The sequence below is a fragment of the Montipora capricornis genome, chromosome 11 (genome assembly GCF_036669925.1).
Source record: "Montipora capricornis isolate CH-2021 chromosome 11, ASM3666992v2, whole genome shotgun sequence".
Lineage (NCBI taxonomy): Eukaryota > Metazoa > Cnidaria > Anthozoa > Scleractinia > Acroporidae > Montipora > Montipora capricornis.
In genome coordinates, this window is record NC_090893.1 from 21,102,774 (window position 1) to 21,128,213 (window position 25,440).

The 25,440-nt window shown below is 40.3% G+C and overlaps 1 protein-coding gene across 3 annotated transcripts; it reads left to right on the forward strand.

Moving 5' to 3' along the window:
* The first annotated feature begins 235 nt into the window (after positions 1–235).
* On the forward strand, positions 236–23,001 carry LOC138024423 (tetratricopeptide repeat protein 28-like). Of its 3 annotated transcripts, none has more exons than XM_068871625.1 (6): positions 236–419; positions 3,097–3,166; positions 3,689–3,736; positions 4,105–4,184; positions 15,999–20,242; positions 21,505–23,001. In XM_068871625.1, the coding sequence occupies exons 5-6, from the start codon at positions 16,057–16,059 to the stop codon at positions 21,522–21,524; spliced, it is 4,206 nt and encodes a 1,401-aa protein (XP_068727726.1). In that variant the 5' UTR covers positions 236–419; positions 3,097–3,166; positions 3,689–3,736; positions 4,105–4,184; positions 15,999–16,056; the 3' UTR covers positions 21,525–23,001. The 3 variants fall into 3 exon arrangements, with proteins under 3 accessions (XP_068727726.1, XP_068727725.1, XP_068727727.1); XM_068871624.1 differs by lacking the exon at positions 236–419 and adding an exon at positions 2,188–2,287; XM_068871626.1 differs by lacking the exons at positions 236–419; positions 4,105–4,184 and adding an exon at positions 2,188–2,287.
* Positions 23,002–25,440: the final 2,439 nt, after the last annotated feature.

Consider the following 25,440-nt stretch of genomic DNA (forward strand, 5'->3'; position numbering starts at 1 on the left):
GTTGTCCGTGACGAGCGCTTCGTTGTCCGAGAAAACATGTTTCACAATTATGCGCGCTACACATGATTCTAAAATCTTGTTGGGTACACTTAGCAAGGAGAGGGGGTGATAATTTCCTATTTCTGTAGGATCATGGGAAAAGTTAAAAGGACATACAAAAGCGATCTACCAATGGAAAATAGGGTGCTTCGTTTTCGAGTTGTGAGTTCTTCGTTTTCGACCCTCGGTGCTTCGTTTTCGACTTAGGGTCCTTCGTTTTCGATCTTTTGGGTGTTTCCTACTTAGTTCCTCGTTTTCAATACTGCCCATTCAGTTGTGACTGACGCAAGCACGCAAAAAATTCACCGCTTATTCCTAAACGTATTTGCAGTGGTGTTCATTATTCCTGCTCAACTGGTTGTAAAGAGGAACATTGCAAGGTAATTAGTAATATTAGCTTGGAGCAAGGGTGTAATAAATAATTATTTCTTTGTTATTTGATCCATCTAAACTACCCTCTATTCTTTCCTTGTACGTCGAGAAAGTAAGGAAATGATGTATCTTGAGTTTCTCTAAATGGAGAAAGTTTTAGTTTTCTTATCGCCTGAGATTCCAATTGGAGGGAGGGAAGCAAATGATGAATTAAAATTGAGTAAGAATTCCTGACAAAAAATGTCTGTGGAGCAAAGCTGTTGGGTTGAACAGTTTTAAAAAACCCAATGATTCCAATCCACTTTAGTCTTCTTCTGATCAGTTTGTAATTTATGATGTTTTATTTAAAGCTTCCTTCAATGTTTTAAGTAGACACAATGTATTTTTATATTTCGCTCTATTTGGTATCCAGTTCGCAGTCGCTAAATTTGGCTAATTATAAAATTCGTAACACAGTCCCTTTAAAGCTAAGCATGGGCAGAGCCTTATGTATTTTCGTTTCCTTAACGACCTGAACGTCATAGGAATAAAACATCAGTAGTTCGGAGCAATGGAACAATTCACTATTTGGGTAACAATCACTTGATCTCTTTCCGTGCTGACTAGCGTCATTAACTTGCACACTGTCAGTTTGATCGACTATGAAATGACTTCTTGTTCTATATTCCCGTTCCATTTGTTAAGTCTCGGGCTGTTGAATTTTGCCGTTTTCCGCTCCAGATCTACTAAGATTTGTGTTAAGAAATTTAACACTTTTCCTACAAGATAATGTTTCACCGAGAGACTTGATACTGGAATAACCTCCTAAAATTAAAATGTCAGTCACTAAGCCATTGCTTGACCTCACTCGAAACTTTTGCTTTTGAAAAACATCCGTTTCGACCAAGACGGCTCCTTCTCGCCCTTACTGTTATCTTATGAATATATGACTCATGGCGGCTGATGGCGGTTCCGATTACATATGATTACATGTTTTTTTTCTCCTTTAACGTAGTTTAAAAGCCCTGAAGTTAACCAAGAATCCTGGACAAAAATATGAAGCCATTCATAATTTCCTGGTCCCACATCTAAAACAATAGTTTCTTATAGGTTTTTTAACCAAGCTTCTCTAAGTGTGAAAAGATACTAGGCAATACAAATGTCAAGGCAAATTAAAAGGAAAAACTGAACGAATTGCGACCTGTTGGACCCCACAGTATTCATGTTTATGAATCAGAATCTTGTGATACACGCTAACAAAGGTCTTAGGAAGATAAAAAACAAACAAACAAACAAACAAACATGTATCGTCAATCGTTTTCTAACAACACTTGCTGGTCGGTAGAATGAGTCTCTTAATCTCTCAACAGTGATTTGTGTTTGTGACAAATCCTTTAGTAATCCTCCCTTTTAGAGATTGCCTATTTTAGTAATTTCCCGTTCCTTAATCCCCGTCCCATTCACCGTTCATTATTTTAGAACAAGCCAATTAGAGTCCCGCTTCATGTTCTGAAGGTAGAGTTGTAAGATGCGCTACGGTTTTGCTCGGTGGGTGTTAAATATGGCGTTAATTTTGAAGGCACCTGTTGTGAAACCTAAAACTTTGGATTACTCTGGTCAAAGCGATCTTCCAATGGAAAATAGGATGCTTCGTTTTCGAGTTGTGAGTGCTTCGTTTTCTTGTTTTGAGCCCTTCGTTTTCGACTTAGGGTCCTTCGTTTTCGATCTTTTGGGTGTTTCCTGCTTAGTTCCTCGTTTTCAAGAGCTTCGTTTTCGATATAACCCATTCATTTGTGACTGACGGACGCACTCAAAAAATCCACCGCTTATTCCTTAACTTATTTGCGGTGGTGTTCATTATTCCTGCTCAACTGGTTGCAAAGAGGAACATTGAAAGGTAATTAGTAACAATAGCTTGGTGCAAGGGTGTAATAAATAATTATTTTTTGGTTGTTTGATCGATTTATGCTACCCTCTATTCTCTCCTTGTACATCGAGAAAGTAACGAAATGATGTCTGACGAGCGTACGGAATTTAAGAATGTTTTAGTTTTCTTATCGACTCAGATTCAAAATGGAGGGTGTTACGAAGCAAATGATGAGTAACACGTACGGAATTTAAGTTACAAACAAAGAAGATACGCTGTTGGGTGAAACAGTTTCAAAAAACCCACATTCCAATCCATTTTAATCTTCTTCAGTTTTGCCTTTGTCCTGCCTCCTTTAAATTTGTATTTGATGTTTTATTCAAACTTTCCTTCACTGTTTTAAGTAGCCGGTTATTTTTACGTTTCCCATGATTTGGTTGCCAGTTCCCAGTTGCTAAATTTGGCTAATTATAAATTTCGTAACACATTCCCCTTTGAAGGTAAGCGAGGTTACACCCTTATATTTTTTCGTTCCCATAACGACCTGAACCGCATAGGAATAAGCCATCAGTAGTTCGGAGCAACGGAACTATTAACTATTTGGATAACAATACTTGATCTCTTTCCGTGTTGAACTGATTCATTGATTTCCGGTTTGATAAAGGTTGAAATGACTTTTTGTTCTTCCTGTTCCATTTGTTACTTCTCTTAAGAACTTTTCAGTTTTATGCTGCAATTCTACTCAGATAAATTTATGTTCAGAAAGTTAACACTTTTCCCACAGGATGTTTTACCGAGCGACTTGATAATGGAATAACCACGTAAAATTGAAATTTCAGACTCACGAAGCCATTGCTTCACCTCCACGAAACTTTTGCTTTTGAAAAGGATCCGTTTGGACCAACACTGGTAAGTCGCTTCTTATCTCATGAATATATGACTCATGCGATGCAAACCAGCTCCGATTACATATGTCTTGTTTTTTTTTCTTTTAATGTCATTTAAAATCCCTGAAAGTAACTAAGAATCAGCTCCCTCAAGATTTTAAAGTTAGGAATGGCGGACCATTGAATAAGAAAATTCCAGTTAAAACAAACAGGTGTTTCTTTTAAATCAAGGCCTTAAAACGTTGGTCACTTAGTGTTTGGTTAATATAGTTTTGTTCGCCAAAGAAAAACTAAAGACCTGATTTTTTGGTCAAAGTGGCAGTTCAATAATATGAGCAAGGAATTTTATGCGTAATGAACCAGTTCTGATCCCTTTTCTCTTGTTTCCTGTTGTTTTCTCCATACCTCCTTTATATTAAAGCAAGGAAGTATGACGGTATTGTTTTTATGTTTATTTTGTAAAACGGTCACCGTCATTCATTTGTGACTGAAGTACGCACGCAAAGAATCTACCGATATTGCTTATCCATTAATTTATTTTTAGCTGGATTCTTTGTTGATGTTCACCCTGTTCCAACAAGAGTATTGCAAGGTATTTGAATATACTAGCTTACTGTGTATAATATATAGTTAATTATTTGTTTGTTGTGCGATAGAACTATCCTGCCTTCTATTCTTTGCTTGTACATCGAGAAAATAAGCTAAGTCTTTTATGGTAAGGTGAAGTAGAGGTGTTTGAGCCTTCTGGGCCATCGTAAAGGAAGGAACTTTAAGGGAGAACTGAAAAATTTTCCATTTTTTTGTTTCTTTTTTGGAAATCCTAACATAAGTAAACTTAAATCTGTATAGATATTTCGTCTCGTTTCCTGTTTTTTTTTTGTTTTGTTTTTTCTTTTCTTTCTTCTTTGCGAGAAAATTACGTTGGAAGTTGGGCTTTCTCCTCTTTTTGGATCTTTTCAGTGCGGGCTCAAAAACTAAATCAGCAGCCTGCTGTGACGTATGATATGTGGAACAGAGATTTCGTAATCACAAGAAACAAGGTAAACACAAGTGTTGTTGTGGATAAATTCCTCGTTGTTCATCTACATCTACATCGCGGACTTAATAATCACGACAAACATCAGTCTAAAAACTGCTTCTATATGGGGCGCTCTCGCATGTCTTCCCCATATCATACTTCATAAGCTGCAAAAATGACCGCTGACTCCTCCATTCAGAGCCGCAATGCTGATGGCCCAAAATCGGAAGAAAAACATTTTTTTTGGTGGAAAAACGACGCATATGCCAGAAAAAAAGTTGAAGACATAATTGTGCATGATCTAAAGTGTAAATAAAAAATGCTTATTTTTTGCCTTAATTTTCCCTTTAAGTGTTTAGTCGTTCTCGCGCTGGAGCACTAATTGGAGACACTGTAAACTGAAACTAATAATCAACGCAAATCAAGTCAAATGTTGGTTTTTGAGGAGAGGGGAAAACCGGAGTACCCTGAGAAAAACTTTTCGGTGCAGAGAAGAGAACTAACAAACGCAACCAACAACTGATGCCGAGTCTGGAATCGAACGCTTTCCGAAAGGAAGCTTTTCTTTTGACAGAACTGCCTGGCTAGAGACCAGGCATTTCGAAGGACTAACTCTACAACGCCTTCTTCGAGGATGATAAGACACTCCTCCAGAAGAATGAGAGGGATTATTATGCAAGTGTTCCTTCAAATAGTCCATTTTACAGTTGTGTGCTTAGTTACCTGGCCTATGAACGAAAGTGAGGCTGGAGTTGACCTTGTTTTGATAGAAAGCGCACTGCTTCTCTTATGTAAATTATCACTAATTAGCACGACACTAACATCATTAACATGAGAAAAGAAGGGAGGTCTGTATCATAACAAGGTCAACACCAGCCTCACTTTCATTCAAAGGCCACGTAACTAAGCACACAACTGTAAAGAGGTCTATTGTTGCATTTTCTTTGCAAACTGACTGGTCTGGCCAGGCAGTTCTGGCGAAAGGAAAGTTTTCTTACCCGGTTAGATTCAAGATCAAGGGTTTGCCATTATGGCAATGTGTCTGTAATAGGTCATGAAATGTTATCTGTCGTTTTTTTAAAATCCCCAGTCCCTTTTTCTCGCGATAGAAATATCTTTTAGGCTAATTAATCAGTTTTGCTTGAATGAATTCGAACAAAAGCAGAGCGTGCATCGACCCCTTTTATAGAGTGTTTTCACGTGACGTCAATGCGGTCATGTTGGTATCCCCAACTAATCCTCCGGGAATTGAGTTCTATTATCATGCAAACGTTTTCTTTTGTTTCGGTGGAAAAACAAGGTTACTGACACGTGAGTGAAAACACTCTACCGTGCGTCTTCTTGTTTAAGTTTCAAACAACAATCGAATAACCTTTGGAAATCTGTTTGGCTGAACAGTTTTCAAAAACGCAAATTTCAATCCATTTTAATCTTCTTCAGTTTCTCCCTTGCCCCGCTTCCATTAAAATTGTATTTGATGTTTTATTCAAACCTTCCTTCAATGTTTTAAGTAATTATTTTTACGTTTCCCCTGATTTGGTTTCCAGTTCGCAGTCGCTAAATTTGGCTAATTATAAAATTCGTAACATATCCCCTTTAAAGCTAAGCAAGGTTAGATCCTTATAAGTTTTCCCAGAATTCCCACAGCGACCTGAACCTGATAGGAATAATCCATCAGATGATTGGAACAATGGAGCAATTAGCGATTTGAGTGACAATCACTTGATCTCGTTCCGTGTTGAACTGTGCAATTAATTATTTTTGTTCTTCTTGTTCCATGTGTTACTTTTCTTTAATCACTAAAGCAAGAAAAAATAACTTTAAACCCCAGAACATAATGTTTGCAATAAAAATTGTCCGAATGTTTTGCAATGGAATCGTTTGTATCTAAATAAATGCATTTCAAAAACGTTTGTTTTTGTGTTCAAATTTCCCGGGCGCCGCCATCTTGATTGAATGAATGGTGACTTGTCGTGGTTGCCTTATTAGGAACTTTAAGATCTACGACGCGGTGGTCAGCGTGAACGCCACAAAACAGGAATATCAGTGGTTATTAAATTTTCAACTTCGGATAATGCATTTCGCGTGTTCTGATTGGTTCACTCAATCTCGGTTATCAGCTCATATACCTTTGTTTGACCTAATATGGTAAATGATTGCGCTAAACGTTGCTAAGCTAATTTTTTTCGCCGGAAAGCGAAATTTCCCTTTGAATAAAGCCAAAAAAGAAAAAAAAAGCTTTTTTGTGGAAAGTTTGGATCAATTCTGACCTACTGCGGATAGAAACCTCCGGGGAGGAGGTACTAAAAAAAAGTTAGTACAGGGAGGCTCCGCCCCGAGGTCCGTCCCCTTCCTCCTTTACATACAATTTTTGGGACCCTTGTAAATACCCAAAGGACAGATTTCCCTACCCTTTAATATACTTCGACTCGTGAAATCCCGACCCTTTCATATACCTTAAGCGTGAAAAAGGTACCCCTTTTTGGCGGCGCCTCCCCTTATAGGCCATTCTAGGGAGTGCACCCCCCTCCGCCCCCCGGAATAGATACTGCTTCGTCTCTATTCTCCGCACTTGCTTGTGCTAAATGGTCCATTCCTGGTCAGAACTACACTTAATGGTGTTGCTGTGGTTAGTTCAACCATAGCTTGACTTGGTGTTGTGGCATGTGCTGTAGTCTTCTCCACTCCTACTGGTGATGCTTCTAGAGTGAGGGTAAAATTATCTGCCACAAAGGTTTTTTACATGGGAGGTATTTCTTAACTATTGAGACCAGCTAGGATCTTCATCCACAACAACACTGTTGGTGGTCTTGATGATATCTTGGAATGGTGTGGAAAACGCATTCTTCTTCTCTTGTCTCACCAGTACTTGATCACCTACTTGAATACCTTATCTGCCTGTTCTTTGGTCTCTGGTTTTACATCTGAATTTCCGTCCTGAGTTTCTAGGTGTATAAGTGACAATCGGCATGCACTTCCGGCATCTACCCTCTCATCATCTCGTTGAACAACAATTCGGCGTGGCTTTTGCCAGTCATGGTATGATCTGTGCTACTTAATGAAGTACAGTTTAAAAAACGAGCAGCTGTGTTTTATCGGATTTAAAAACACGAGGCATACCAGAGTGTTTTTAGACTCAAGAAAACAAAGGTTCAAATTGTGAGAGGAAGATTCGGTAAAAGTCCATGTAAAAGCGGCACCTTTTCCCTCAAAATTCAAATAAAAAATCGAGGGTGCGGCTTATCTACGGAAACACCTGAGAGGTTAAAGTGAATAAATATATAACAAACCTGAAAGCATGTTGTTGCTGATCATTGCCTTTTTTCATGAATGGTGGCTCCTGAAGGAGCCGCTCATTGCGTTCATTTACGCTTCTTGTTCTCCAAAAGTTCTTTCAAGTGATTAATTTCACTTTACTGGAACAACTGAACACCAACCTATATACAGGAAATCTCCATTCCTCCACAAAGCTGTTTGACGCCTGCTTTCGGTCACTGTCATGGATATCTTTCCACCACGTGCGAGAAAATAACAAGATATTCGCGAGTACTCGCAAGCCAAATGGCCAACCGTTTAATTGTGATGCCCAGACTCCTCTCCACATTTCAAAGCTTGGCTACTAAGCACTTGTGCGTATTCAAGAGCGTGTCAAAGTGATTTAAAAACTGATATTGAGAAAGAAATCGCGTGGAGAGAGCATCTTTATTTATTTTTTTTTATAATAAACGTACAAGATAAAGGCATGACAAGTGAAATTTCACCATCTAAAGACTTAATGGATATGAAAGGTATAACAACCACCGTGTCAGTGTTTTGAAACCATAATTGTCTGCCCTTGTTTGTTTACTAGTAGAACTTGATTGAAACTTCAAAGTTTGTTGTCTTATTTTTTTTTTGCGGAATTCAAGCTTCTAATTTGAGGTGCGGCTTATACATGGACTTTAAGGTATTAGCATACAAAAAGTATAACAAGCCGGGCCATAATAATATTCTAATTCTAATGAAAAGTGTTTTATCGGGTTTAAAGCTCATGCACGTGACGTTTTATGGGTGTCTTGATTGGCTGTTAGGCTCATTAATTATTGGTGAGTTTTTGAAGTTAAAATCAACAGGAGACTAGCAACCTTTGTGACATCAGTATTTGTGCTTTAGCAAGAATGTCCTTTCAGGAAGGGGTTCCTCTCCACTAATTGCAACCATCTCTAGTAAAGTGGGCAACTGGGAGGAATACTGTGTGTGTGGATGGTGAATTGTGGGAGAGTCATAACCAAAAGTTAGTTTAGTCTGTAAAATGAGAGTCTTTTTGTTCTTAAGAAACTGCCGTGGAGGCAGAGAAGAGGTAAAAAATAGGAATAATGAATATGAAACTTTGCACTATAATCTTCGTTCGTAAAAAAATATGGAAAGGGGTATAAACTCTTGTCCTTAGGCCATCGTAGCTTGATTAAGAAAATAACACAAACAGCGTTGATAAACATTGTATTCCAACGCATTTCACTGTAAAATTAAAGAGACTTTGTTCATTCAAGAGCTAAAGCCTTCCCTTAATGTCAATATTAGTAGTGTTAAGTTATTGCTGTTTTAGCTATTACTTTTCATTATGTCTAGACACGTACTGCTGCAGATCATTTTTCTCAGTCTAGGTTCCAGACCCCTATTGTTCACGATATATATATATATATATATAGTTTTTAAAAATTGTAACGGTCACTTTTGAAAATGTGTGTTAACTAGCATACGAAAACGTCAAGTTTTATAAAAATGCGTTGGAATACAATGTTTATCACCGCTGTTTGTGTTATTTTCGTAATCATGGAAAGGGGTAGTTCGAAAAAACTAAAGAAATCGCATGATGCAAAATGAAACACTGGTTGCACGAGGCAAACCCAAACAATCCGAACGTAAGGAAAATCTGACTGCGACACCATCAGGCTCATAAAAATGGCTGAGATTATTCAGGGATAGAGCGCAACTGAGCAAGAGGGTTTCTAGTCCAGTGCTAGACCTCTACTCGATCCCCTCGTCCCGATTTAAGAAAAGAAGAAGAAAAGACAGTATACTAAATCCATGCATGGGCAGACTGATGCAACCAAATATTTTTTATCCCTACTACTTGATTAAGTTTGTTGGCTGTTTTTGAATTTCAAGTTTTAATATCACACAGAGTTTGTTTTATTTATTAACCCTATCTTGAGGTTGTGAGTTCGCTTTATGGATTTCTCTTCCTCATTTTACAGACTAACCTAAAATATTTTTTCGTGAAATTGATTCCTTAAAGTGCCCAAAACGTGAAAATTGTTTTCTTCTTACGTGAAAGTCCATATCAAAAAATTAACTTTTGCGAAAGAATTCTTCAATGCGAAGAAAACGTGAAATTGCCCGCCATTTTGGCACGCCACTCGCTCAAGTCATCTCTCAACTTATGACGTAGATATTAGAGAACATGAGGATTTGAAAGTTGATGTGAAAAAATAGCTGAAAGATGCGCTACGGCTCGACGTTACAACACAGCTGATCCTGAAATTGAAAGTATAAGTATATATGGAAATACTTTCCTTTACTCGGAAAACGCAATAGCTCAAAAAAGAGGGAAAAATGGCCGTAGATTTTGTCTTGGCGAAAAGAAAGAACTGGGAGCCCGGTAAAACTTCGTCACTTTGCTAGATTCACTTCAACGACGATGACTTCTGGTATTGTTTTGACAGCAAAACGAAAAAGACTGACGAAATTCCCTTACAGGAACAGACATATAACCTATATTTAATTCCCTCGCAAGACCTTCCTTATCCTCTTGTTCTTTTCTGCCATTTTGTAGCCATTCCTCCTCTGCTAATGGTTCTTCCACGTTGGGCTCCATGTAGTTCTGGGTTTCAGTGCTAGCAGTGGCTGACTCGTCGAAACCGCAACTAGTCGCCTCAAATTCTTTTTCTTTTTTGAAATCGCCAGTTTATTCACATCCGGATTCAGAGGCACTTTCCTCGATGATAAACATAGGCATGATAGATTTTTTTGTTTATTGAAAAATACCAAAAACGATCGCTGAGCGATACCTTGGCGTTGATTAGTAAGAAAACATAGGACCCATGCCAACAAGTATTCCTGAATCTACGTCACAGCAAGTCCGTGAAGTCCTGACCAGCGTAAGAGGTGTACCAAATAAAAGTAGGATTGAAAAAATCGTAGAAAATTCGCCTATCGTTAAAATAGAAAAATTCTTAATATGGGCTTTCAAATAGGAAAATAAAACTTTTTACGTTATGGGCACCTTAATGTGGTAGTAATTACCGTAATTGAAAACTACACAATGATGCCTTTGCATAAGGATCATAACTAAAGCAATTTCTTTACCACTGGGGGCACATAGGGAGCCATTTTGCATTTCAACTTCCCTATTTGCCTTTGTTCTCGAGAAGCACAATTCCATTTTGCTTGCAGAGTTCAATATTAAGGGAAGACCATGGTGGCTAAAACTATCTTCTACATTGCCAATTTTTTTCTCACTGGTGGTTGATGTTATGACCACATACTCATAATAACGGCTATAAGTAGTCAACAATGACCATAATGGAGTGTCCGGTGTTGCAATCAATGCCTTTGGCGGATTTGGGCGAGGAACCAGTTGCTACTTTCAGCAGGATTTGCAAAATTTTTCCGCTGCCTTATCCATACTAGTCCACCATACTTTACTTCTCAGATTTTGATTTGTTCTGACAATGACCAAGCGTCCCTCGTGGACAAAGGCAATTGCTTCAGGTCTGAGCTTGCTTGGTAGTACTTTGCGGGTACATCTTTGCACTAGTTGCCCAATTACACACAGTTCACCTACAGCTGGTGCGTAAGCCTAGAATTCCTCTAATCGACCGGTTTTGATTGCCTTTCTCAGAGCTTTCAACACTTCATCCACTGCAGGTGTTTCCTCAACTTCTCTTGTATTGATAGACTCCCACGCAGACGTTTTTTGGGCTTCATCATGCGATCCTCCCCCACTAACATCTGCTAAAACGAAAAACCACTTCCGTTCGTGGATTACGGACCAATCAGGGACCGTTTTCCAGTTTTGGGTAAAGTCGTGTTTTGCATGGCGTTCTTTCGCAGCATGTGATTGGCTATGCAGAACACAATTAGGCAATGCTGATTGGGTTTCTTTAAATAGTGGCCATTGAACGGAAGTGGTTTTTCGTTTCATCGGATATTCATGGGGGAGTAACGCGTAACGACGCCCTGAGAACGTCTGTGTGGGAGGCTATTGTAGTGGGGGCCTTAGGTGTGGCCTTGATGGCTGCAATTCGAATACTCTTCTGCTCGATGATGATGGTTTGCAGCTTTGTTGTGATTTAACAAACAGGAAAGAGGGCCAGTCAGTCAAATTAAGGGGTTGTAGGTTAATCACCCAACGTTCGATGCGGGCGCAGGGTTTGGAACGGCCCCGTGATGGGAGCGAAACAGGGAATGAATGTGCTGCTGTAATTAGCCAGCCATAGAAAGCTTCTTAATTTGCTGACTCTTGTAGGCTCCCTTGTTTCTTGCAGAGGTCTACCTCTTTCTTCTGTCGGGCCGATTCCTTTCTCAGATAGGATGATGATACCCATAAACAATGTAAACCTGTCCACACTAAACAAGCATTTGTTAACATTGGAAGGCAAGATATGCTGTTTTAGGTGTCCATGGTCTTGCGCAGAGACGTGTAAATATCTCATGTTGAGCAATAGATATCCCATGTTGGCGGAGCTCACTTGCTGAACTGACGCCAAACATTTAAAACTTTTATGTGTATGGCCTTTGTGTGTTACGAGGATGGTGATCTAGCGTGACCCTAAACTTTTTACGTTATGGGCACTTTTATGTGGTAGTAATTACCGTAACTGAAAACTACACAATTATGCCTTTGCATAAGGATCATAACTAAAGCAATTTCTTTACCACTGGGGGCACATAGGGAGCCATTTTGCATTTCAACTTCCCCATTTGCCTTTGTTCAATTCTCGAGAAGCACAATTCCATTTTGCTTGCAGAGTTCAATGTTAAGGGAAGACCATAGTGGCTAAAATTATCTTCTACATTGTCAGTTACTTTCTCACTGGTGGTTGATGTTATGACCACATACTCATAATAACGGCTGCAAGCCTAGAATTCCTCTAATCGACCAGTTTTGATTGCCTTTCTCAGAGCTTTCAACTCTTCATCCACTGCAGGTGTTTCCTCAACTTCTCTTCTCTTGCAGAAGTGTTACGAGGATGGTGATCTAGCGTGACCCTGGACTGCTTAGGTTTCAGCTGGTGGTATTTCCACTAGCTTGCTAAAAACATTTTTACCATTCATGTTGTGCAGCAACTCATCTACAGTTGATATTGGGTATGGACCAAATGAATGTCACCATCTGCCTTTGGAATGATTACTATTGGGGTGACCCATGTTCCGGGCCATCGACTTCTTCTATGATGTGACAGTCCAATAGTTCCTGAATGTACGCCGAACATTTTGAATACACCCTCCAGAGTGGACATTTTTGAATCTGCTATGAATCCAGAACCTTGTGGACGCTAAGTCCGGAAACTTTTTTATCCGGATAGCGTAACAAGATCGAGCTCAGTTCCTTGTCGTGAAATCAATTCTCAAGATGGCTGCCGAGGGCAATATTATTTCTTTAAGGCGCATCCTGCTTTGTTACTTCCGTTTCCTTGAGGAGTCCTGAGTACTAGCGTGAATCCGGATACGCTTCGGATGCGTGTACGGGCAAATTCGATTTGAATACGCAACGTTTGGATGGGAATATTTTTGGCTTCTATTTTTCGTTTCTTCGATCATTTCTTTGTTTAGTTTTGGTATTTTCAATCACTGTAAACCACTCAAATGCGAAATAAAGTTGTCGTTGTTGAATCCGGAAAGAAAAAGTTGCGGATTCAAAAATATCCGGAGAAGCGTGGACTAAGAAATGACGACGACGACAACGGCTTCTAGAACGCAACATAACAATTGTTTCAATGAGTACAAACAATAGTTTTGCACGTGCTGCACGTGCGTTTTACATTTTGATACATTTCTTTGCCGTTCTCCTCTTGACAACCTCGTGAAATAATCAAATTTGAGGTCTTGTGGAGGACGAGAGCACCCGACGATGAATTTTCAATTTTCTCCCCAAACACCAGCAACGCGTTCATGACAAATTTAGTTCTGGAATATTTATGTGCACTTTTCACGCCAAACGACTTGGAAAACTCAGGAAATTATTACAATTATGGTAAATGATGTTTTTAGATAGCGTTCTCGAAGCCTTACTCGTCTCCCTATTTCAAAGTGGGTGCCATACAATTTGATAAATCTGAAGGGTATTCTAAGCCTTTAGTTTTGTTTATTTCGTGTTTCCATTGCAAAAAAGAGACGTATACATCAGTTTAAACCGCTTTTTTTCTGCCACAAGCATTCTAGTACTTAGAAGTTAACTGAAGTTGCGAAGAATAGTGCTACAGAGTTGAACGCGAAAATCATTCTTCAAATCTAGTGAAAAAGTCGTATGCGTGGTTTTCAATAGAAAATTATGAATAAAACCTAGACGGTGGAGGAGAATGTTCATAAGTATAAATAAATTTACCCAGTTCTTGTAATCTAATATTCGAAAATTTGATAGTTCTAATTCTTTGAATATTGGGTCTGAGTGATTGATTTTTGACGGTACACTTTGCAAAGAGACAAGACTACGAAGATTGGATTTGTACATTCACGATAATACAGTAATGACTATTAAACATCAGTACAGAGTTCTGAAACAACATTTAGTAAAAAACTGTATCTGAAATTAAATGCTATAGCTTCAGAGATTTTGTAGGCCAATTGAGGAATTCAGGGTTTCCAAGAAAGATGTTAGTCAAGCACAACCCTAAGAAAGGCCATTCTACGATCTGTTCCATTCTTTAATCATTTTGGCAGATTTGCGTTAAAAGATGATGTCTTTTCTCTCGAGGCTTAAATAGAATAAAGAATTATTTTTCTGCAAGTTTCTTTGCCTTCAACTTGGTTACCAAATAACTAGACCTAAGAGACAAGCATCGTCATATCAGTAAAATCAGGTCTGGTAGTTTGAATACATCACTGAAGTCATGAACATAGAATAAGAAAAATGGGGGAACCAGAATGGATCCTCCCGGAGCGCGGGTGCATATATTAATGACCGTTAAACCAAACAAATTACGGCAACGTAATGGACCCCTTAGTGTTCACATTTATGAAACAGAATTTTTTTTATCTACCATAACAAAGGCCTTAAGGCCCGGCCAAACGATAAATGTTGGACGACCCAACATGTTGGGTGAACCAACATTTTATCGTTTGGCCACCGTGTTTGATGACCACTCAACATGTTGGATGATGTTGGAACATGTTTGATGCAGTATCAAACATTTGATCCAACATTTCTTTTGTTTTCATGTTGGATGCGTGAAATTTTGTTCGTTTGGCCAGTCTCAACAACGTGTTACATGCGCGCACGCGCATTAGGACTGCAAATTCAGTCGTTACCATAGACACCGTTTGCTCGTGTCAGTGTAGTTTGAAAATGTCAATATCAATCGCTCGGCTGCACTTATTACCTTATGCCCTCCTTTTGGGACTTGACGAGGGGTAATATCCGCTTCTATTTCTCGCAATATCACCGTGAAGTCCTCGAATTTCATTCTTATCATCTGGTGATAAGCTGGCGTGTCTTCGGCGGCTAGTTCTCGAACAATATTGGTGAAATAACCATTCTCTTGTCGTCTTCGAATCCATTCTCTTGTTTTACCTCGTTTACTTGCTCTATCCTCGGTTTCTTCAAGCTCGTCGAGCACGAATAACACTGATAAACATCGCTTAAATCTCCCTTTCTTTTCCGCCATGTTGCAAACATATGTGGATGTTACAACGTGGTGTACGCTGGGAAATATCCTTACCCACAACCCAATGCGTCTCATGTTTGTTCAAACATGTTGAATGGATGTTTGGTATCGTTTGGCCACCCCCTAATTTCAACATGTTGCACTGTCCAACATGTTGGGTCGTCCAACATTTATCGTTTGGCCGGGCATTTAGAATATAAATAAACACACACCTATGAGATGTTCACTGCCATCAAGCGCAAGATAACCTCTTGTGCAGGTCAATCAGTGGTAAAGAGATTATACGCAATGTAGAGAAAACATAAACTTAGTGTAATGTATAATGTGCTAAATGTGACGCAATTTATTTAAGCTACTTACCGGACGGTTATAGATAATTACTTTCTAGAGCAACTTTGAGATTCCAGGGGAAATTTAGACCAGTCTGTATGTCATAAAAAGTGATTGGCCGCCAGCTTTAAACAGTGGTATCACACGAGCAATTTGATTTGATGAGGAAAATCTCATGACAAAAGACAACAATATTACTTTGACTAATATGGGACAAATTTTTGCCATTTAAATACGCCTATTATGTGTGGTCAATTCTGGCTTTAAAAATTCAGTTTAAATCAAACGAAGGCCTCAGCAAAAGAAGTAAAGAGTTTGACGTCAACAGCAAAAAAAAGACGTAATCAGCGAACTCAATGTTGTACCCAATTCAAACCCTTTGAGAACAAAACGTTTTGTTCCAGGTATTTTCATATCATTTAAATATGAAGGCTACATTATCATGCAAATACAATGCACAAAGAATCTTAATCCCGGGTGATTTGAATTGCGTACAACACTGAATTAGCCGATTAGGTCTATTGTCTTTGTTAGACCCATAATGACATGCGGTCTCTTTTGTGTTGGTTTGGCTACGTACCTGCAGCATTTGTGGTCAGTGCATTGAACTTCTCATGCTTTCTTTTGTATTTTTCAAGGAGCGCCCTCACTTTGAAAGACGACCTTCCTTGTTCTTAAGAGTTCTTGTAATCAAGAATGGCAGACAACAAGATGAACGTTTTCGAGCAGCATATACAACAGCTTAGCGTTGCCAGAAAAGAGGGAAACAGAAAAGGGGAGGGTATTGCATATTTGAATTTAGGCAATTATTATTATGGCTTGGCTTATTTTGAACAGGCCAAGAGGGATTACACAAAAGCATTAAGGATTTTTAAGGAAATAGGTTTCAGTGCTGGAGAAGGAAAAGCCTGTGGCAATCTCGGCCTTGCTTGTCACAGTCTGGGATATTTGAAGCGAGCCATAGAGTATTATAAACAAGATCTTAGCATTGCAAAAGAAGTAGGGGATAGGGCCGGGGAGGGAACGGCCAATGGTAATCTCGACAACGCTTATCTCCGTGTGGGCAATTTTAAGCGAGCCATAGAGTATCACGAACAAGATCTTAGCATTGCAAAAGAAGTAGGGGATAGGGCCAGGGAGGGAATGGCCAATGGTAATCTCGGCAACGCTTATCTCAGTGTGGGCAATTTTAAGCGAGCCATAGAGTATCACGAACAACATCTTAGCATTGCAAAAGAACTAGGGGATAGGACCGGGGAGGGAAGGGCCAATGGTAATCTCGGCAACGCTTATCGCAGGCTGGGCAATTTTAAGCGAGCCATAGGGTATCACGAACAACATCTTAGCATTGCAAAAGAAGTAGGTGATAGGGCCGGGGAAGGAGGGGCCAATGGTAATCTCGGCAACTTTTATCACAGTCTGGGGAATTTTAAGCGAGCCATAGAGTATCATGAACAACATCTTAGCATTGCAAAAGAAGTAGGGGATAGGGCCATGGAGGGAATGGCCAATGGTAATCTCGGCAACTCTTATGACAGTCTGGGCAATTTTAAGCGAGCCATAGATTATCATGAACAACATCTTAGCATTGCAAAAGAAGTAGGGGATAGGGCCGGGGAGGGAGCGGCCAATGGTAATCTCGGCGCCGCTTATGACAGTCTGGGCAATTTTAAGCGAGCCATAGGGTATTACGAACAACATCTTAGCATTGCAAAAGAAGTAGGGGATAGGGCCGGGGAGGGAGTGGCCAATGGTAATCTCGGCGCCGCTTATCACAGTCTGGGCAATTTTAAGCTAGCCATAGAGTATCACGAACAAGATCTTAGCATTGCAAAAGAAGTAGGGGATAGGACCGGGGAGGGAAGGGCCAATGGTAATCTCGGCAACGCTTACCGCAAACTGGGCAATTTTAAGCGAGCCATAGGGTATCACGAACAACATCTTAGCATTGCAAAAGAAGTAGGGGATAGGGCCGAAGAGGGAGGGGCCAATGGTAATCTCGGCAACTCTTATCACAGTCTGGGGAATTTTAAGCGAGCCATAGAGTATCATGAACAACATCTTAGCATTGCAAAAGAAGTAGGGGATAGGGCCGGGGAGGGACTGGCCAATGGTAATCTTGGCAACTCTTATCACAGTCTGGGGAATTTTAAGCGAGCCATAGAGTATCATGAAGAACATTTTAGCATTGCAAAAGAAGTAGGGGATAGGGCCGGGGAGGGAAGGGCCAATGGTAATCTCGGCTACACTTATCACAGGCTGTGCAATTTTAAGCGAGCCATAGAGTATCACGAACAAGCTCTTGGCATTGCAAAAGAAGTAGGGGATAGGGCCGGGGAGGGAATGGCCAATGGTAATCTCGGCGTCGCTTATTGTAGTCTGGGCAATTTTAAGCTAGCCATAGAGTATCATGAACAACATCTTAGCATTGCAAAAGAAGTAGGGGATGGGGCCGGGGAGGGAAGGGCCAATGCCAATCTCGGCAACGCTTATCACGGTCTGGGCAATTTTAAGCGATCCATAGAGTATCACGAACAAGCTCTTGGCATCGCAAAAGAAGTAGGGGATAGGGCCATGGAGGGAAGGGCCAAAGCCAATCTCGGCGCCACTTATCATAGTCTGGGCAATTTTAAGCGAGCCATAGGGTATCACGAACAACATCTTAGCATTGCAAAAGAAGTACGGGATAGGGCCGGGGAGGGAATGGCCAATGGTAATCTCGGCGTCGCTTATTGTAGTCTGGGCAATTTTAAGCTAGCCATAGAGTATCATGAACAACATCTTAGCATTGCAAAAGAAGTAGGGGATAGGGCAGGGGAGGGAACGGCCAATGGTAATCTCGGCAACTCTTATCACGGTCTGGGAAATTTTAAGCGAGCCATAGAGTATCACGAACAAGCTCTTGGCATTGCAAAAGAAGTAGGGGATAGGGCCGGGGAGGGAATGGCCAATGGTAATCTCGGCAACTCTTATCACGATCTGGGCAATTTTAAGCGAGCCATAGAGTATCACGAACAAGATCTTGGCATCGCAAAAGAAGTAGGGGATAGCGCCGGGGAGGGAAGGGCCAATGCCAATCTCGGCGCCGCTTATCACAGTCTGGGCAATTTTAAGCGAGCCATAGGGTATCACGAACAACATCTTAGCATTGCAAAAGAAGTAGGGGATAGGGCCGGGGAGGGAATGGCCAATGGTAGTCTCGGCGTCGCTTATTGTAGACTGGGCAATTTTAAGCTAGCCATAGAGTATCATGAACAACATCTTAGCATTGCAAAAGAAGTAGGGGATAGGGCCGGGGAGGGACAGGCTTATGGTAATCTCGGCAACGCTTATGGCAGAATGGGTGAGCTTGAAAATGCTCTTCTCTTTAACGAACAACATCTTACTATTTCCAAGGAAACGGAGGATCCAATAGGGCAGGGAATTGCTTGCTATTGGCTTGGTCTTTTTCATGAATTTTTAGGCTCGTTGTGCAAAGCACTTAATTTTTATCGCCTAAGCATAAAACATTTTGATGAAACAAGGCGTCTTCTTCAGGCCGAAGATGCATGGAAAATAAGCTTTCGTGATACAAAACAAGTGGCGTACACAGCTCTGTGGACAGCACCTTTAAAGAATAGAGAGGTTGATGAGGCTTTGTTTGCTGCTGAACAAGGACGTGCACAGGCTTTGACAGACATTTTGAAGGTGCGATTTCGCGTTGATGAAGAACCTACCTCGGCAATTGCGAGGACGGAAACTATCTCCACTCTTATGAAATATTTGCCTTTACAAACAGTTTTCATAGCACTTGCAGGGAACACTATCAGTTTTTGGCTTCTGAGAAGAGCAAGCGGAATAAACTATAGGGAGAAGGAAATCGAAAATGGAAGTGCTGACTCACTGATAAAGACTACTTTGAAACAGATTGGCGCGGGGGCTGTTGTCCAATGCGAGAATCGCTCGGTACACAAACATCGTAGTCGGTTCTCTTGCAGTGGAGAAGTTGTTGAGGAATCTTTTCAGTCTTTCAGCGTGTCTGACAACCCCTTGCAGTCCTTGTATGATTTCTTAATCAGTCCCATTGCAGACTTGCTCCAGGGTGATGACTTGATCTTTGTTCCGGATGGACCATTTTGCTTGGCTCCTTATTCTGCATTGAGTGACTCTGTCAGGATCCGTACTTTTCCCTCGCTAACTGCCTTAAAAGTGATCTCTATTGCACTTGACGATTTCAATAGTAAGAGTGAAGCGCTACTTGTAGGTGATCCGTGCTTGAAGGAAATCACTTGGGGCACCGGTGGACCCATTTTTAAACAGTTGCCATGCGCGAAAAAAGAGGTGCAGATGATTGGAAAACTTCTGCACACTGCGCCTCTCATTGGCGAAAATGCAACGAAAGCTGAGGTCCTGAAAAGAATGAAGTCAGTTGCTTTAATCCACATTGCGGCTCATGGAGATGATGAATTTGGAGAAATTGTTTTGGCCCCAAATCCCAACCGTGCATCCCAGATTCCCAAAGAGGAAGATTACATGTTAACAATGAACGATGTTCATGCAGTTCGTCTTCAGGCAAAGCTGGTTGTGCTGAGTTGCTGTCATAGTGGTCAAGGAGAAGTAAAATCTGAGGGTGTGGTGGGAATAGCCAGGGCTTTCCTGTGTGCTGGTGCCCGGTCTGTTTTGGTGTCACTCTGGGCAATTGATGATGAGGCGACCTTCTTGTTCATGAAGAGTTTTTATCAACACTTGGCAGATAGGAAAAGTACAAGTTTAGCTCTTCACCATGCCATGAAATCTCTTCGGGAGACAAAGGAGTATTCCGCCATTAAATACTGGGCGCCATTTGTTCTAATTGGCGATGATGTCTCGTTTGAATTTGGGCTACAACAACTCGAAAAGAATGGTAAGCGCTGTTCGAATATGATTTTAATTACTGAAAAGAAATATGATGTACAGGTTTCGTGTCGGAAAGTTGTCGAGAGAAAAAGGTAAGGTGGGTATCAGAGGTTTTTTCTTGCGCGTGGCAGATGAGCGGGTCACAATAGAGACATGACCGACACAGAAAACAGCGCAAAAAAACCTCTGGCACCCAGGGTAGGTAAGTTCCTCATAGAGAAAGGGTTTAAATCGGTCGTCAATGTAGTTCATTTACAAACTGCTTTGGCTAAGGACTAAAATAAATATTAATTCCATTCACCGGCTGGTTACCGCCGTAAAGTAAAGTTAGATAGGGAGCTTAAGCACGCGCGTTTTTGAGGCGCAGACGGCAACCGTAAGAGAACATTTCGCGTGTCAGGACATTGATGTCTCCCAGATTTTTATGCTAATAATCTCTAAAGATACTTAGGAATGTAAATGTGGTTGTTTGAAGACGAGGTAAAGGGGAAAACTGTTCAAGCGCGTGCTTAAGCTCCCTATTGAGGACTTATAGACTACATCATGTCACATTTATACTTAGTTGAATATGAATTGTTGCTCTCTTCCTAAGCTTATCTATGTAAAAGCGCTTTCACGGATGAAAACAAATTGTCTTAAGTGCTACTATGATCAAAAAAATATTTCCTTTTTTTTCTTCAGATTTTGAAAGTGTGTTCGCTTACCACCTGACTAGCAAAATTTTGAGCTTTGAGTTTTATCCAAAGGTTGTTTATTTTGAGTGTCAAGTTTTGGATTTCACGGTCCGCCATTTCTCAAGTTCCAAACTGACCGATTGGACCTTGGAGGGTTGGATCTAGGGAAAATGACGTCATTTACTCACTAGCTTAAAATTCATTTTATTATATATGCAAGACATGAGTTTGAAAATGTGAAAGCCCGAAACTCCCGTGCTGCATATTAATTCAGCAGCATACACACGCATTGCGTTCTTAAAGGAGTGAGTGTTTGACGTCATTTTGTCCTCGACCCAGCTCTCTGAAGATTTTAAAGTTAGCAATGGCGGATCAATAAATGAGAAAATTCCAGTTAAAATAAACGGGTGTCTCTTTAAAATCAGAACTTAAAACTGGGGTCACTTAGTATTTAGTTAACATAGTTTTGAAATTTAAAGCAAAAGAAGAATTGGGTCTTAGTAGCACTTTAATAATCATTTATCAATCAGAATGAAATTCCTAATCGTCATTTAACCCGGTAACTTTTTTCTTTTCTTTCTTACTTTTTTTTCAGAAACGGCGTCCAAAACTTGAGATAAATACTTCTTGGACTGTAATGCGTCAATATGTCAATTTCCTTACTTCAATTAAATGAGTTATTGTAAGCATTCAAGCATTTAACCTCATCATAAGCGGTAAAGGAATATGGTGAGCTTTCCATTTAAGTCAGTCCAAGACAGAGTTTCCAGGAAGAACCGTTTTTCATGCATACTGGAAAGGCTAAATATCAATGCTGTCACATGTTATGATCATCCTTTTTTTCTCAAAAAAGCAAAAATTTAAAACAAAGTTGCCAGGTCTTCTCATTAGTCTTTCTGTGAAAAAACGGTGCGAAAGACACCTTATTCCAAAATGGCCGCCATTTAAATATTCTTTTGCTTTTATTCAAATTTGCCCTTGATGCCTCGTTCTTAAGCCTAAAATTTAAATGAATATTTTTTTCTTGAACGAGGCAACAAGGGCCAATTTGTATGCGCATAATCAGCTGCCATTTTGGAATAAGGTGTAGAGAGCCCATGGACAAGGAAATGGCAAGTTTTTCTGAAGAATCTAAAATGTAGATTTCCTGAGATTTTTAAAGAAGGCCAACGCAAAATAAAAAAAAAAATGGCCGACTACTGGGGCAAATTCCTAGAAGCTAACAAATTAAGAAAGTAGAAATTACTTGATGTCCTAATTAATATACATAAAGGTTTTAAGACTCGAACTTTTCTATTCAAGAAATTGCTTGAAAAAGGTTCCAGAATCAAACGAATAGGAAGTTTATCAGAAACGCGGATTTTCTAAGATATTGACACAGAGGTGTAAGGCAAAATAGGGCGATTTCTTAGGCAGATTTCTAGAATGTAAAAGACTAGGAAAAGAACTTCAGGATTTGAGCGATCTCTTTGGGCAATTTCTTAGAGGAACTTCAAGAAGGTTAATAACTAGGAAATAATAGTGATGTTTGATCTCTTATTTAGCATGCATTGAAAGTTTAAACTGTAGAAATATTTCCTCTTTTAGTCGTAAAACTTTCAATGCAAACTTGTTCGGAGATTACGATCAATGCATAGATTGATTGGTGCATACTAACTTCTTACTAACCGAGCGCTAGGGCCGTACTGGGGAATATTGGCCCGAGGTCGTGACAGTACGGACCGAGCGCAGCGAGGTCCGTACTGAAACGACCGAGGGCCAATATTCCCCAGTACAGTCCCAAGCAAGTGAGGTTAGTAAGTAGTTTATTATATGGCTTTTTAATTACCTTTTGCTTTGTTTGTGCAAGCCCGTAATCGGCCCCTGGGCATTACGGGAGAATAATACCATACAATTCAGTCACAATTAGCCAATCAGAGCGCGCGTTATATCGGTTACAAACACAAGCCATATAATAATAAGTATTAGTCCTCTTAATCCAAACGGTCGGTGTCACAGTAATGAATAATCTTAGGCATATACAAGACTCATAGTCATAGTCTCTTTGTTTTGTAAATAAACATGAAACCTCAAATGTGGTTTACAAAAGAAAGCTCTGAATGACCAGTGCTTTGCGTATTCAGAATTTTGATACAATCGTCGCAAATGGCAACTTGATGCGAAGATTGGCTACCGAAACTACAGAGGAGAGTATTATAGAGTGTTTCACTCACTTGATGAGTAACCTTGTTTATTTTACCGAAAGAAAAAGAAAAAGTTTGCATGATAATAGAGCTCAATTCCCGGAGGATTAGTTGGGTACACCAACATGGCCGCCGTTCCATTGTTTAGGTATGCACCAACATGACAGCCGTGACGTCACGTGAATACACTCTATATTGACTCGCTTTTGAAACAAGGACTGTCCTATCACCCGTCACAAAGCAACTAGTTTTCCATCCTTCCCATAGCCTGCGTAGCTGGAGGAAAAGTGTATCGCAGGATTCTGTCCACCTCTGTAAATATGTTTGGTTTCAGTGACATGACACTCCTGCTGTCCATAATTGGTTATTTCTTTTAAAGCATAGAAATGATTGACTGGTTTTCATGTACTAAATTCTAATTGCATTTGTCGTATTTTGAGTCAAAAATTGAACCAAGGAAACATGTTAAACCTAGTTTTCGTTTGTCCGGAAAATCCCAGGCGATTGGGGATTTCGCAGTTTCCCCGACCTTCCCAGTGTTTGTCGACTGATCAAAACCATCAATCGTAGACAACCCCGATAATCGGGGATGGTCGGGGACGAATCGGCAAAATAGGAAGCGTTTCTATTTTCCCAACATGTCCCAGATATTTGCGATCGTCGACGATCATTCCCGTCATATGAAAACACAAATTTGTAATTTCGGGGACGTCGGCAATGGTTTTAGTTCTTTATTGATCTTTTAAATTGCGTGTTTCAATTTTTGGCGCACTTTCCATTTTCCGCCAAAGTCACTATTGGGAGAATCTAGGACAAGCGTCTGGCGATTTTCTGATATGTGGGCAAAGTCTGGCACGATCGGGAAAATGCTAGACTCCCACGCAAACACTCTTAGGGCTTCGTCACGTTCCTCCCCCACGAGGGGACGAAGCCCTCAGAGTGTCTGCGTGGGAGGCAACCAAAAAACTGATCATAGATCTTTGCTGATTTTTTTGCTACTCCATGAAGGCTCCATTCTCCGCAAAATGGTGATCACCGTATTCGTACAGGAGAAAATAGCCATTCTTTGACGGATTAAGCCTGGCGCCTGCGTCAATGAAAATCCGCCATTTTATCAATGTGGGAGATAATGCTCACGCCAATGATGCAAGAAGGGTTGCGCAATGTAAAACCAGGAAATCACCTTAAATACCCACTGTTTACACTGTAATGATGGTGTTTCTAACACTGTGTATTTTGCAATTATCATTCACTTTTAGCTTAACTAAGAAGAACTAAGAATTAAAAAATAAAGAAACCGAAGGTTATTGTACAAGATCCGATCACAGAGTTGAAGTTACCATGCTGGTCCAGTGTCAACTGTTTCTTTGCCGAAACCACAAAGAGGGAAATGCATGAAACCAAGCGCATCTCAGAGGACCATCCCAGTTTAATCAATTAAGTATTTTTTCCAAACAATTTGGCAATCAAAAAGGCAATAATGTTATATTTTTTCCCCAAATTAAACACGGCGCGTGGCTTTTGTTAACTTCAATCTAAACGCACTGAAACTGTTTCAAACTCAAACGCCTAACGTCAAACCTGAAACTCTTGTTTGCGATCGCGCGATCTGCGGTTAACTTAGATCTTATAAGAGCTATATTACTTATTGAAGTGAATGGTTATGAACTTACAATTTGAATAATATTATCCCATCTTCTTCGACAATTAAATCATGGTGGTCACGAGAGAAAAAAGTTTCACATCCAGTTTTGGATTGACGAACTACAAGTATGCGAAAGTTTTCCACCTGAAAGTCCAGGGAGCGAGTAGATATTTCATGGAAGGTCTGTTCATAGGAAGGGCATTAAAAAGACGGTGTGTACAACTACACATTGTGTAATTTGTCTCGTCTCTGTTGTGGTCTTCACGGAGGACTGATTGCTGCAATTTTGTTTCTCTTATCCCCACATGAGTCAACTTGAATTGCTGGACAGAAGTCAATTTCACTCAAGTATGCAGTGGCGGATCCAGGGGAGTTACCCTGCTCCCCCCCCCCCCCCCGCCTTATTTTTTGACCAAAGCCGCCAAAACACCATAAAACCCCAAAACTGTGAAAAGGCAAAAACAAAATGTTTGAGACCGGTCCCCCACCTTACCTCCAGGTCTGGATCCGTCACTGGTATATCTATCTTGACGCCCCGCTTCAAATGAATTGTTTGTCCAATAACCCATAACTGCTAGTTAACCACCTTTAATTATCCCGCGGCTTGTCCTCTTTCTGAGGCTATCCCTTGACGCAACCCTCCATCAATAGAAAGCTTAAGCAACGACAACGGCGCCGGCAATACAAATTCGCATTATTTTAA

Coding starts and splice junctions, on each gene's coding strand:
- LOC138024423 (XM_068871625.1), top strand. CDS start 16,057: ATGGCAGACAACAAGATGAACGTTTTCGAGCAGCATATACAACAGCTT. Junction 20,243..21,504: donor ACAACAACTCGAAAAGAATG/GTAAGCGCTGTT, acceptor CTTTTTTTTCAG/AAACGGCGTCCAAAACTTGA.